The following is a 15534-nucleotide window of genomic DNA, read 5'->3' on the forward strand; positions in this document are numbered from 1 at the left end:
TTCGTTTCATTTGACACACCACAAAGCTAGGAAATCACTAACTGCTTTCGGTAACTCTCAAATTAACGTCCGTTCCGCTGATTTCGAAGCCCTTTCCACATCACAACACAACAAATGCAGACCAAACGGAGATGACAAACATACACAATACTAGCCGGACACTATACGATCCAATCAGTTAGAAAATGGTTCAAATGACTCTGAGCACTATGGGACTTAACATCTAAGGTCATCAGTCCCCTAGAACTTAGAACTACGTAAACCTAACTAACGTAAGGACAACACACACATCCATGCCCGAGGCAGAATTCGAACCTGCGACCGTAGCAGTCGCGCGGTTCCGGACTGAAGCACCTAGAACCGCAAAGCTACCGCCGCCGGCCAAGCAGTTAGGCAATAAACTCTAAATTTAAATCCCTCAACATATCGCACAACCTTCAACCTCATCAACAGAAAGTCAATAATGAGATTTTGACTCATCAGCGTTGATAAGAAACTCCCTGGCAGATTAAAATTGTATGCCGTACCGAGACTCAAACTCGTGACCTATTGCCTTTCGCCGGCAAGTGCTCTACCAGCTGAGCTACCCAAGCACGACTCACGTCCCCTCCTCACAGCTTTACTTCTGCCAGTACCTCGTCTCCTATCTGCCAGGAATTTTCATATCAGCGCACACTCCACTGCAGAGTGAAAATCTCATTCTGGAAACATCCCCCAGGCTGTGGCTAAGTCATGTCTCCGCAATATCCTTTGTTTCAGGAGTGCTAGTTCTGCAAGGTTCGCAGGAGAGCTTCTGAAACGTTTGGAAGGTAGGAGACGAGGTACTGGCAGAAGTAAAGCTGTAAGGACGGCACCTGAGTCGTGCTTGGGTGGCTCTGTTGGTAGTGCGCTTGCCCGCGAAAGGCAAAGGTCCCGAGTTCGAGTATCGGTCCGACATACAGTTTTAATCTGCCAGGAAGTTTCAGAAAGTCAATAATATTGCGCAATGTGAAATATTGCGCAAATCATTATTGCACAATGTTACATATTGTGCAATACCGTGAACGGCGTCGGGACCACTTTATCTAGCTGCGAAAAGAAACGTGGATGCCTTCTACTCTTCTACGGGAACTGCAACACTTTTGTCGCCACCAGCTGGAACTGGTGACTTTAAGCACACTACGTAGCTCCAAAGTGAAACGAGGATGACCTGTGTTCTGTCTGCTTCTGTCGTAGCTGCACAAGAGGCGCTGCTGCTACTGCTGCTGCTGGTGCTGACCGCGAGCGCCGCGGCCCAGCTGAAGACGCGCTACGACCAGCACAGTGGGCGAGTCTCCATCTCCACCAGCAGAGGTGAGCGTCCCACCCCACGCCCTCACCCGTCCACAAGTCACTGCCACAAGTGTGCCGACTCTTCCATGTTGACAACTACAACGTTCGGAAAGTATGCTCACACAAGCGAACCATGTACCGCATTTTACGGACTGCACGACACTATGGACTATAGGAGGCACCTTCTTTTTAAGCAAATTTGTTTACAAACTCTTGTACCAGTTTTATTATTAGATTACAAAGCCAGACTAAAAATAATTCTTAGTCTATAAAGCCTAACTGGCTTAAAATCCTTGAAAATCGTCATCCTCTAATTTTGGCCATTTTGCATTCAGTCCCCTATTTGCACAATGAGTGTCCCACATCTTTTTCAGTTCTTCTTCACTAGCCTGCCAATCTCCAATGGTTTTTTCTGTTGGTGGAGGGCACAAATGCAGCTCAGCCGCTCTGTTTCCTTGTTCTTCTTCACTTGCTATTACTTTCAATTTATACACCGAATTACATGAATATCTATTTTTTTCATTACGAAAATAGCTACTAACAAAAAATATTGTATTGTTAGTGATAACACAAGTCACTTTCAATTCAAGTTCACTGGCACCATAGACTACAGCGACGTATCATAGGTTAAAAGTGTTCTGGTTTTGCAACAGCGGGGCGGAAGGGACACAGTGTTAGCAAACTTGTGAATTCCCACAACTTATGTTCGTCGTATCGGTGCACTGTTGCTTCCAGTGGAATCCAGTGTTGCAAGTTTCCCGCGGCATCGAATACATGACCATTTTTAAGACTCGCGGGAATTTTAGTTCAGGCACTGGATATTCCTGTACTAGTTTCTAGTATAAGACGCACCTGAACTTTGGAGGCAATTAATCGAGGAAAAATTTTCGTCTTATAATCCGTAAAATATTGTAATGCAATAAGAGTCCAAACGCAGCAGAAGCTCCTAGTTCCCTTCAAGAGTTCTGAAAATGGTTAAACTCAATGCAGGACAATTGTTAGATAAAAATACAGGCGGATTTCCCCTTAACCATATTGCGCTGATATTGGAATATAGTCACTTGTGAAGCCACTATGGGGTGTTGACGTCTGGCTTACTGTGGCCTCGGCTATGTAAGCTCCCTTTATTTGTGGCGCAACCCATTCCCACTAGTAGCCATAAATTCGACTCTGAAGTAACATTCTAAGGTAATATTTCTCGCCGGCCGGTGTGGCCCAGCGGTTCGAGGCGCCTCAGTCTAGAACCGCGCGACCGCTACGGTCGCAGGTTCGAATCCTACCTCGGGCATGGATGTCTGTGATGTCCTTAGGCTACTTAGGTTTAAGTAGTTCTAAGTTCTAAGGGACTGATGACCTCAGATGTTAGGTCCCATAGTGCTCAAAGCCATATTTTTGTAATATTTCTCCTCCCCTTCTCCCACGTTCACGTGTTCTCACAAAGAGGGGAAATACGAGCGCATCTGTGTCGGTAGGCAAACACTTTTTAACCTGGTTCACAAAAGTGGAGGTGTTTCAGTCCACATACTGATGTTCAGCCTCGGTGACTCTGGCCGAGTTCTGGTGGTGGCTGGCACACAGTAGAGAGTTAAGGCCTTGGTATAATGGGATTTGTTGCCAATATATAGGCAGAATGGTTTTAAATTGCTTATAATATAATTTATTCATTAATGGCATTCAATAATATACGAGGGTTGTCAAATAACTAATGCTCCATGGAAGTCCGAAGGTGCCATGTCTGATTTGTAGGCTGGACGAGGCAATGATGTCCAACCCAGTTTGGCGATGTGTTGCCATGTTCTCAGACCTGTGTGTGTGCGTGTATTATCGTGTTGGAGTGTGGTGTCACCGCCAGACACCACACTTGCTAGGTGGTAGCTTTTAAATCGGCCGCGGTCCGCTAGTATACGACGGACCCGCGTGTCGCCACTGTCAGTGATTGCAGACCGAGCGCCGCCACACGACAGGTCTAGAGACACGTCCTAGCACTCGCCCCAGTTGTACAGCCGACTTAGCCAGAGCTGGATCACTGACAACTATGCTCTCATTTGCCGAGACGATAGTTAGCATAGCCTTCAGCTACGTCATTTGCTACGACCTAGCAAGGCGCCATAGCATTTGATATTGAGATTATAACATGTACCGTCAAGAGCGATGTACACCAATTGTGGATTAAAGTTAAGTATTATAATAACTACGTACTTTATTTGCTACTAGTAATTCCCTTAACTGTTCCAGACCTCACACCAGTCGGCGTGTAATTAAACGCGTGCATTTCGGCCTCCTCTAGCAACACAGTTTTGGCTCTTCTGCCAACACTTCATGGAGCAAGATCTATGCTGGATTACTGTCCAATCGAACACGTCGTAAAAGTTATTGAGTTTATTCAGAGTCTTTACGTATGCCTCTGAATTTGTGGTTGACCCTCTTGGCATCACATCCATAAGAATGATACAATCACAGTCCTAGAAGAGTATGACCATGACTTTTCCGGCAGACGGGATTGTCTTGAATTTCTTCTTTTGTGGTGAATGAGGATGATGCCATTCCATGGAATGCGTTTTTGTTTCTGGCACAGAATTGTGCACGCAACTTTCATCCCCCATGATGATCCATGACAGAAGTGCCTCTCAGTCGGTCTCAAAACGCTCCAACAATTCAGATGAAATGGCCTCTCTCTGAATATTGTGTGCTCTTGTGAGCATACATGACTGAGCACACATGGAACCCATCGTCTACGCCACTTAGAATATTCGAGATTCTCTGTCATTACAGACGCACTTCCAAAGCTGACCGTCAACTGCAGAGCCAATTGTCGAGTTGTGATGCAGGAACTAATTGAATCCGATGCGCAACTCACAGATGTATCTGATGAAAATGTATCGAAGAAACTGTACTAGTAATCAGGTGATTATCAAATGCAAGTCTGAATCTGGACTTTAAAGTGGAATAAGTGAAACACATTGTGTATTCCCCACAGGCTAATTGGTGCTGGCTCGGTCACACCATGTTTTCTGCTGAGATCCCGAAGCATGAGATGGTTGCAAGCTATGAAGTACGAGTGTGGTTTGAAAAGTTCTCGGAACGGAATAGGAGAAAAGGACTTACATCACTGAAACTTCTTTTATTTTTCAAAAAATGCTTCAAATGGCTCTGAGCACAATGGGACTTAATTTCTGAGGTCATCAGTCCCCTAAAACTTAGAACTACTTAAACCTAACTAACCTAAGGACATCACACACATTCGTGCCCGAGGCAGGATTCGAACCTGCGACCGTAGCGGTCGCGCGGTTCCGGGCTGTAGTGCCTAGAACCGCTTGCCACTCCAGCAGGCTTATATTTTTCAATTTAGTCTCCTTGTAGATCAGTGCATTTGGTAGAACGATGTTCCAGTGCCTTGATCGCATCTCGAAAATGAGTTTCCTCTGGGCTTTGCAAAATAGTTGTCAACTCCGGCTATCAATTCTACGTTTGAAGTTAATCTTTTTCCACTAAGAAAAATTTTCAGGTTTGGGAAGAGATGGAAGTCTGACGGAGCCATATCAGGTGAATAAGGCGGATGTGGCAACAATTCTCACCTTTGTTGGTGTAATTTTGCCATGGCGACAGCACATGTGTGCGGTCGAGCGTTAAGTGTCGCGGCACCCATCTTGCAGATAATTTTTTCATTCCTAATTCTTCAGTTAAAATGACATCTGGCAAGCGTGAGCAATTTCAATCACTTTCAATCGGCGACCCTCCATGACCATTTTGTGCACTTTTGCAATGATTTCTGGAGTAGTGACACAACTTGGCCGACCACTCCGTGGATCATCATCTAAGCACTCAAGACAAAATTTAAATTCATTTGTCCACTTGACAGCAGTTGAATACGGAGGAGCAGAGTCCCCCAGTGCATTCTGGAAATCGACATGAATGTCCGTTGCTTTCATACTTTTCTTTACGAAGTACTTAATCACTACTCGACTCTCGATTCTTTTCCATCTTCGTAAATCACTACAGGGAACAACAACAGAGCAACGTCACCGCCACAGCTCTCTTCCAAGAGCACTGACGTGGCACGTGTTTACAGGCAACAGTCCAATGAATATCACGTGGAGAACTCGTTGCGCTAGTGCTGACCTCTCGTGGTGATTCTGAGAACTCTTCAAACCACCCTCGTATTACGTCACATGGAGTGAACTTATTATCTTTAGAGGACTATACTGGATCACGGCAGTTTGCTGCTACGGCAGGTGTCGCAGAGTGGCGTATCCCTAACGAGACAGACGCAACGGTTTTAGTCGATGTCAGCAACAACAGTGTTTTCTGAAGTTATGAGATTTACCTTTTCGGTTCAGTTTATGGGTCCGAGCAGCCTCTCAGGTGGGGCGGACTTCAGCGCATCGGAATTGTTGTTACTTTTATAAGCTTCTCCTTCCTATACCTTAGTTTATGGTGGTTAACCACTAGTTTTTCAGGGACCAGAAATTCTCCACTTCCATCTCGCCGTCTCAAGCCGGCGGTGGGGTTCGTTTGAGGTTATAACGTTTACTTTCCTCTCTACCACCAGCCCTCTTCGTTAAAACTATTTCCTGCCTCCCTTCGATTATAACTATTGCTTTCTGCTCGATAGTTTGTTGCGGTTAACGAATGGGAAGCTTCCATTCCAAGCAGAAATGATAGCATGTATGTACGAACTTTAATAGTGGCAACTATTTATTTACAGCTCGTACAAAATGGATACGTGTTTCAAAGTTTTACCGACCTTCAGAGTAGTCACGAGCATTGTGTAGAACCCGCTGCCAGCGATGTGGAAGGCATAGTACACCGTTAGCAGAGCCTGCTCTGTTGATGGTGCGAATGGATCGGTCTACTGCCTGTCGAATGTCTGGAACAGTTCTGAAGCGAATGCCACGATATGGTTCCTTTATCTTCGGAATCAAATCTAAATCACAAGGATTTAAGTCCGGGGAGTATGGTGGATGGTACAGTACTTCCCAGTCCCATCGACCGAGCAGAGCAGCCACAGCTTGCGCTGTATGCGCCCGCGCATTGTCGTGCAAAATGATGGGTGGATTGAGCAGAAAGTGTCGCCGCTTCTTTCGCAAAGCTGGCCGCAGGCGGTGCTCCAAAAACGAACAGTAATACCGTGCATTAACGGTGGCATTGGCTTCAAAACTGTTCCAGAGATTCGACAGGCAGTAGACCGCTCCATTCGCACCATCAACAAAACAGGCTCTGCTAACGGTGTACTACGCCTTCCACATCGCTGGCAACGGGTTCTACACAACGCTGGTGACTTCTTTGAAGGGCAGTAACAGATGCAAACATGTAACTCTTTTGTATCGGTTGTTAATAAATAGTTGCCATTGATTAAGTTCTAACCCTCGTAGTAGCCACTATTAAAGTTCCAACCCTCATATTGCCGCTGCCGGTGGCCATTTTGAATACAAACTGTGATGGTCAGCTTGTCAGAATCCACATATGTAGTGTATTCACTTGTGTTGTTCTTTAGTGTGTGTTACCACAGATATTGTACAAGTGTCGGTGTGGGAACTTGTCAAAATACGATATCTCATAAACGACTTGCACTAGACCCGTGCAACAAACACCAGAAACATTCTAGTTCATCCTACTCTTAGTTTGTTAATGTCAATAGGCATTGTTTCAGTTAAAAAAGAGTACGTTGGCACAGAATATACACTTTCTAAGTATTATTACCATCTGTTTATTGGCTAACAATACGAATTCCTTACTGCCAATCCATGCTGTGAAAACTGCACGGCAATGCGAATTACTAGACGTTAAATATGAAAAGGATAAGGCAGATATCCTCGTCTAACTGAAATCAGTGCTCCATGTACAAGAACTTGTCGCCGATGGGTCGTTAAGCCCCAAGCTCCTCCCTTATGCTTTCATTTCTGACCTTCCTACTCTCCTGATAAAGTTCAGATGATGCTCTTATCTTAAACCATAATCATCCTTATGTTTCACTTCTGAACTTCCTACTAACTCAAGCCAAATTGGTAGTAAAATTGGAAATTTGTGGTAAATTGTACGGGACCAAACCGCTGAGGTCATCGGTCCCTAGGCTTACACACTACTTAATCTAAGTTAAACTAACGTACGCTAAGAACAACACACACACACACACACACACACACACACACACACACACCCGTACCCGAGGGAGGACTCGAACCTCCGAGGGTGAGGGAGGGGGAAGGGGGGTGGGAGATCTGCGCAAGCCATGGCAAGGCGCCTTTGAGCTCACGGCTACCACGTGCAGCAAATTGGTAATATAACAGTACAGGAAAGTATACAATGCCTTGCTTCTCACTGGTTGTTAGTTAACATTTTCATCAAATCAAATCAAGTGTTTCTCTCAAAATCTTTCTCTCTCAGGCAATTTGGTAATTAATTGCCATTTCTATATTTTGTATTTTCGTTCCCTAGCTGGGCGCTCGCCATAGTGCTATACCCATTTTCAAACCATGCTCGTTCGTTAGTTTTATTAACATCCAATTTTATTTACATTTTGTCATATGTTGTACAGCAAAGGAAGACAAGTCACCAGTTATTTGTTTTCTGTGTCTCATGTGTCTCCTTTCTTGTGAAGCACATTAATTACGGAATTGTTCTTGTTCTGGGCATTATCTTCCTCCGTAAATATTCAGTACTTTGCTGCAGCAGTAGTCATTGCTATTAGAGGACCATTACATGTCAGTGCCTTCGCTTTATCGTGCATCCGATATACGCCTAATGTGGTATTATTTGAAAACGTCATTTGAAAATGTCAATTAGAACACCTGAACAGTATACACGGCCACATCAAGTTTACGATGAAAGTCGAGACAGATGTTGCATTGGCCCTTCCTTGAGCTCTTTGTTCGACGAAAAACCAATGGGCACCTCAGCCACAGTGTCTACAGGAAAGCGAAACACACAGATCGGTATCTGCACGCTCTCAGCCACCACCATCCGGCACAAAAACGTGGCGTTCTGAATACCCTCCTCCATCGTGCTAAGGTCGTCTCAGACGCTGAAAGTCTTCCACTAGAAATGAGCGACCTCCGAAAAGTCTTCCGGTAAAACGGGTACAGCGACGGACAGGTGTCACAGGCTGTATCTGGTGTGACACGCAAGAAACACACCTACAGAGAACAGAACATCACCGAGGAAGAAAGCAAGAAACTTGTGCTTTTGCCTTTCTGTGGTACAGCATCGGGAAAGATTAGCCGGCCCCTGAGGAGATACAACACCTCATTGGTGTTCAGGCCCCCAGCAAAAATTCGTCAGCTCATGACGCCTGTGAAGGACGATCTAGGGCTTAACGCCTGGAGTGTACAAGATACCATGTCAGTGTGGCAGTTACTACGTTGTCTAAACAGTACGCGCTGTGGAGCAACGCCGGACGGAACACGAGAGGTACTTACAACCTACGCTATCCAGACAAATTAGCCGTGGCAGAACACACCTTAGAAAATGGACACCGAATTGTATTCCACGAAACATCTGTCGTTATGAGGACAAAGGGATTTTGGGATAGCGTTATTAAAGAAGCTATTGAAATAAAAGCCTCTGGAAACACCATCAACAAGGACGGTGGTTTGCAGCTCAGCACAGCCTGGGACCCGGCCATCGCGAGGTTAAAACGGGCGCGACGGATGCGGGATAAAAACTTTTACCATATATGGCGAGGAAGAGAGTACTAGTGACGTCACAGTCAGCAGTGCGGCTACGTAACGACGCGGCCACGGCGTCACAGCAGTCAGTCTTACCACATGGCAAGCTCGTGGGATTTTAACCGCCTGAATTCATATCGCCACGCATTCATACACGTCATTTTTTTCATTATCTCTCTGAATGTACAATACGTTCCTTGAACTGTTTTTATTTAACTAACTTGATCACCAAGCCTTGAGATAGTGTTTTATACTGGAGCAGAGTAATGCACATGCAAAGCGTTTTGTTCTACATTTTGCCTAAATGATTATAATACAGACAATAATTGTGATACAAACACCAACAATAACGGTAGTAATAGAAGTGGTGAAGTAATTTGAAGAAAGGACAGCATATGTCTCATGCCATTTACAATAATAGAACTGTCTCGAAACTAATAGTAACAATGATGCCAACACTACTATTACTACTACTACTACTACTACTGCTAATACCATCACTACAACTAATAATAATAATAATAATAGTGATAGTGAATAGCGAATAGTGATGGTGGAAAACGGAGTCCATGCACGGGTCAACAGATGTTAGATATTATTACATAATGCGTTCTAGCAGCGAAACTTACATAAGACTTTTAGAAATGAGAAAAGTCTGATAGGAAAGTATACAAATCTTTAAACATGTAAAGTTTGTTAAGGACTCTTTCCTTCTTAAAAAAGATCGGACTATTGCCCGGTCAAAACACACAAACAGAGTCACTCCAGTCTTCCAACACCTCTTTCCTCACTCGATATGTAGTTCAGGATCATCTGGGGAATTTTATGACCAGACTTTCTCGTGTCTTCTATTTCCACGATACACTTGAACTTTTTCCTCCATGTTCAAAATATTTAATTCTAATACGAGTATCTTCATATTTCTAATCATGTTTCTTCTTGTGCAGTTCTTCTTCCTCCTGGTGAACCTAATTTCTGCTGTTTGTTCATAATGGCTCAATGTCTGTTAATCGTACGACAGACACCTTGTGTATGTTTTATTTTCAGTAACGAAACTTATCGAAACTTACATAACAGCCTAAATAAGAAATTCAGGAGATCTGTTCTAAAACGGAATCATGTAAGTTTTTGATCTATTGACTGGTAGTGAAGCAGCCTTTTCTTGGAGTCTGTACTGATAAAGTTTTGTTATACAGTACAGTAAAAAGAGTAACTACATTCCAGTTTTCACTACCTGTATTAAATGATAAGGGTATTCACGTTCTGATATCAGTTTCCATAGGCTATGACAATAAGCACGGTCAAGAGCCTTCTGAAGATCCGTGACAGCCATATGCGTCTCTAGATTAAATTCTGTGTCTCTTTCTTTAATGTCCTTCATTACAAACACTTGCCCGTGCATGAGTGACCTGATGTAAATTCATTTCGTCCTGGGAAATAAGAGCTTCTCTGATATTCTTCACGCGGTTATTCACTATCTTTGAGTACAATTTGTATCCATTGTTTAAAAGACTGATGCCACGAAAATTTTTACATTTCTTGCGTTTCCCTTTGTTGAACAGAGAGAGTACTTTTGTTTTACACTACGTGTAAGAGATATTGCAGTTCCTCCAGCAATAATTTATTAGTTGCATAACCCTTTCATCTAATGATAAGTCTCCATATTTTAATTCTTCAGCATTTACTCCCTACTATCCTGCTCTTTACACCTTTGAAAGCGTCTTGCAGCTCCTCCATAATAACTGAAGCTACTGTTTTGTTGTACACTATGTCATCCAGCATTATCTTCGGCTTTCTGTGTACACCATAAGTTTGAATAATTATTTATCCATTGCTCACTGGGTGTGACGTTGAGTGAGGCAATCTTCATGTTCAGGGGTTTGATGACTTTGCATGTGCATTGATATCTACCGTGTACGTCGTTTTCTAAAATACTAATTAACTTGTCCCATGGCTCTTGATGTGACTTGTGCACTGTTTGCAGCGTTCCTTTCTATTTTGTACGTTTCCCAACTCTCATCAGATGATTTCCCTGTAGAAATTTTGCTCTACCCAGCCCCCGCCCCCGCCCCTTCTCCACTCAGGACACACAGCGTTATTGAAGGCACTTTCAGTGCAGGATGTGAGCGTTATTGCACTCTTCCAAGAAATCGAGGCTGTGCCGGCAGTAGCATGGCTCGGAACTGTCCTAGAAGTAACCTACTTCAGACAATTAGTTGTGTCACTGTGGTGCCAACTGCAGCTCATATTGCCCCTGGAGATATAGTACGATGCACGAAGGCCATACTGTGAACACGATGGTCCTCCCACTCGGAGGTGCCACGTGGGTGCCCGGAACCCGGTCTTCCTGTGACCACCGCCGCCAACAATCACGTAAATTCAGAACGAACATCCAGCCTCTCACAGGCCTATTACACGGCCTCTTTCTAAGTGAGGTACTGATAATGGCGTCTTTGTTGCCTTAAAGGAAGTCTTGATTAACATCATCTCACCACGTCCAGTCTCAAAGGTAACTAACGCTCACTACCGTACCAGAGTATATTTAAAGTAAACCTCATTTGTATCCTCATACTGATGCTACTAGTGCCACCCTTATGCTGTTAGCGCTGAATTGCAATAATCATCTTTCAGATGTAGGAAAAGACAACAAACTTTCGTTTATTTCGCACAACTTCTTCTTGGTGTTGCGGTATTTTTTTCTGTCAGTGTATACATGCAGACTAAAGCGACGAATGAAAATTTGTACGAATTTCGGGACTCAAACGCGGGTCTCCTACTCACTAGGCAGAGACGCTAACCACTGCGCCACTCTGGCGCTGTAGCTTTCAGAACTGCTAGGACAGCAATAGCACACCTCCTATTCAATCCAAACTCCCATTCACGTCTCAGTCCACTTGGTATTCCCCCTAAACTCACACAGTATGGCAGAGGTTCTCCTACCGAATTGGTATAGCACTTCAGCATCGAAAGAAACGGGATATCCTGCCTAAACCCAGACCCAGTACAAGTTCTATAATCAAACAATATGGTTCCAGAGCCTTTTTGAAGTCTCATACATTTCTGTTGTGTGTGAGCTGAGGCGTGAATCGGAGTTTGAATTGAGAAGGAAGGCGTATTACGGTAACCCGTGCAGTTGTACAAAGCTGCTGTGCTAGGGTGGTGTTGTGATTATTATCCACCTAGTAAGCAGAAGACCCGGTTTTGGATCTCGGCTTTGGTACAAATTTTCATTCCTCGCTTCAATCTGCACATATACAAAAAGTTGGAAAGTCAGCCAGGCAGTTGCAAATAAAGATTTATTAGCTCTTGGCCTAGGTTTCGATATTTGTAAAAATATCTTCTTGAGAAGTAGTGGTCCTTGTTACATCACATGCTGTAAAAACTACTTCTGTAAATCATAATGGGCGGCTACGTATTGCAAACCTAACGACAGGGGCAATAGAGGTGCAGGCCCAAGTGCTTCGGAGTACGCCTTTCAGCTCACATGGTTGAACATGGGGCCCCATAGCAGTTGACGTGCTGTCATGGTGATCCGATATTGTTGCAAGGTACAGGATCATCGAGACTGGACCGTGGATCAGTGGAAACGTGTGACTGTTCAACTGAGTGATATTTCTTGTTATACCATCTCGATGGTTGAATCTGTACATACCGTCATACAGGCGTACAGATGCTCGAAAGGTGCGCCGTGCCATCAAGACAGGTCAGTGTGGACACTAAGCTGGGCCTCCATGGCACCCGTAGTGGTAATCGAAGCGCAATGTCAGCTGTGGACGTTATTGCGGACCGCTGCATCACTTCAAGCTTGAATCCTCGACAAGGATGGCATCTTCATACAAGACAACTGTCCACGCCACAAGATCAGAATCGCGCTGTAATGGCATGATGACCTTGATAGTTAACTCACGTTAACGTCTTGGTCAAAAATTCGCATGATCTGATCCAGATCGAACACATCTGTGATGCTGTCGGACGCTAGGTTCGAGCCTACAAACCATCGGTCAGTAATTTGCGGGAACTGTGGGATTTTTAAGTAGACATCCCCGGCCACATATCACTAGAAACCTTTAGGACTTTTTGAATCGATGTCATGCAGAACGGCCTCCACAGGTAGACAGTAGTAGTAGTAATTCGAGGAGAAGAGGGGGGGGGGAGAGTTGTTTGGGGGAGGAGACCACACAGTGAGGTCATCGGTCTTATCGGATTAGGTAAGGACAGGGAAGGAAGTCGGCCGTGCTCTTTCAAAGTAATGATCCCAGCCTTTGCTTGGAGCGATGTAGGGAAATCACGAAAACAAATCAGGATGGCCGGACGCGGGATTGAGCCTCGCTCGGTTCAAAGGTAGACCAACAAGCTATTAATCTGCTAGTCATAATGTTTCTGCAAAGAAAAGAACAGAACAATAAGGCAATTTGTGAACAATTTAATATGCCCTACATGTAAAATAACTAGAAAAGTAAAGAATAAATGGAAGATGCCCACATGAGTGTGAAACGTCCCCTTATGAAAAATTATACATGACTGTGCTTAAACTAACACACAATATTTTTAGCGCAACGCAATCTGACTTTCAGAAATCCCTACAAAAGAATGGCCCTGACTAACATTAACCTATGCATTTCACAAATCGCTTACCTCACAAAAATCTTGGTTACTCGAACTACTGCGATACAGCGAGCGCCACTACTGCCAGCTAAATAAAAGATTCAAACTACGGAAGGCACTAACTACTGATAAGCATAGTTAGCAAATGAAAGATTTTGATAGAGAACAAACAATGTATTTACCTTAATTGTGTTGAAAAATCATAATATACATAGCAGTTCATAATATCCAGTGTTACAAATTTCAAAACTCCGCCATCTCTCTCCCCACATCCACCACTGCTGGCGGCTCACCTCCAACTGCGCAACGCTACGCGCTGTTCACGTCCAGCTGCCCAACACTACAATGGCAGAGAACAATGCAAACTAGCCACAGACTGCACACAGCACAGCCAATGATATTCATACAGTGCGCTACGTGGTGTTACCAATAAGAAAACTAAACAGCCTACTTACAAGTGACTTAGAAGTAGATGTTCTCGGAGAAGTGAAGCAAATTAAATCACTTAATAAAAACAAGTCTTCCGGTCAGCACTGTATACCAATTACTTTCCTTTCCAAGTATGGTGATGCAGTAGTTCCATACTTAACGATCATATACAACCGCTTGCCCTCGACGAAAGATCCGTATCCAGCTGGAAAGCTACAAAAATCACACCAATATTGAAGAAAAGTAGTAGGAGTAATCCACTATATTATAGGCCCATATCATTAACGTCGGTGTCGGTATGCAGCAAAAATTTTGAAGCATGTATTGTGTTAGAACATGATGAATTAACTTGAAGAGAACAGTCTATTGACGCATAGTCAATATGGATTTAGGAAACATCGTACTTGTGAAACACAACTAGCTGTTTACACACGCTAATTGTGGAGTGCTATTGGCAAGGGATGTAAAATTGATTCCGTATTTCTAGTTTTCCAGAAGGCTTTTGGCAATTTACGACGTAAGCGACTTGTAGTGAAACTGCTTGCTTGTTGGATGTCCTCTCAGTTATTTGATGGGATTCGTGATTTCCTGTTAGAGAGGCCACAGTTCGTAGTAATTGACGGAAAGTCAGTAAGTAAAACAGAAGTTATTTCTCGTGTTTCCCAAGGCAGTGTTATAGGCGCTCTGTTGTTCCTTATATATATAAATGATTTCAGAGACAATCTGAGCAACCGTCTTAGGTTGTTTGCAGATGATGCTGTCCTTTATCGTCTAGTAAAGTAATCATAAGATCAAAATAAACTGCAAAGTTATTTAGAAAAGATATCTGTATGGTGCGAAAATTGTTACTTGACCGTAAATAATGGGAAGTGTGAGGTCATCTACGTGAGTGCTGAAAGGAATCCGTTAAACTTCGATTAAACGATAAATCAGTCAAATTTAAAGCCCGTAAATTCTCCTAAATACCTAGGAATTACAGTTGCGAACAACTTAAATTGGAAAGAACACGTAGAAATTGTTGCGGGCAAAAGTAAACCAAAGACTGCGTTTTATTGGCAGGACATTTACGAAATGCAGCATATCTACTAAAGAGGCAGCCTACACTACGCTTGTCCGTCCTCTTTCGGAGTTCTGCTGCGGGATCTAGGATCGTTAACATATAGAATTTATGGAGTACATCGAGGGAGGTCAAAGAAGAGCAGAACGTTATATATTACCGCGAAATAGGGGAAAGGGTGTCATTAACATGGTATAGGATTTGGGGTGGACATCATTAAAACAAGGGCGTTTTTCGTAGTGGGAGAATCTTCTCACGCAATATCAATCACCTAGCCGGCTGGAGTGACCGAGCGGTTCTAGGCGCTACAGTCTGGAGCCGCGCGAACGCTACGGTCGCAGGTTCGAATCCTGCCTCGGGCATGGATGTGTGTGATGTCCTTAGGTTAGTTAGGTTTAAGTAGTTCTAAGTTCTAGGGGACTGATGACCTCGGTAGTTAAGTCCCATAGTGCTCAGAGCCATTTGAAT

General features: G+C 43.8%; 1 protein-coding gene across 1 annotated transcript in view; it reads left to right on the forward strand.

Annotated features, from left to right (window-relative positions):
- The first annotated feature begins 1184 nt into the window (after positions 1 to 1184).
- The window catches only part of LOC126095394 (myogenesis-regulating glycosidase-like), a 40559-nt gene continuing 26209 nt past the window's right edge, over positions 1185 to 15534 (forward strand). The window contains exon 1 of the mRNA XM_049910196.1: positions 1185 to 1332. Coding sequence (XP_049766153.1) covers positions 1185 to 1332 — 148 coding nt within the window. The remainder of the gene's footprint in view (positions 1333 to 15534) is intronic.

Source organism: Schistocerca cancellata, chromosome 8 (assembly GCF_023864275.1).
Source record: "Schistocerca cancellata isolate TAMUIC-IGC-003103 chromosome 8, iqSchCanc2.1, whole genome shotgun sequence".
NCBI classification, from domain to species: Eukaryota; Metazoa; Arthropoda; class Insecta; order Orthoptera; family Acrididae; genus Schistocerca; species Schistocerca cancellata.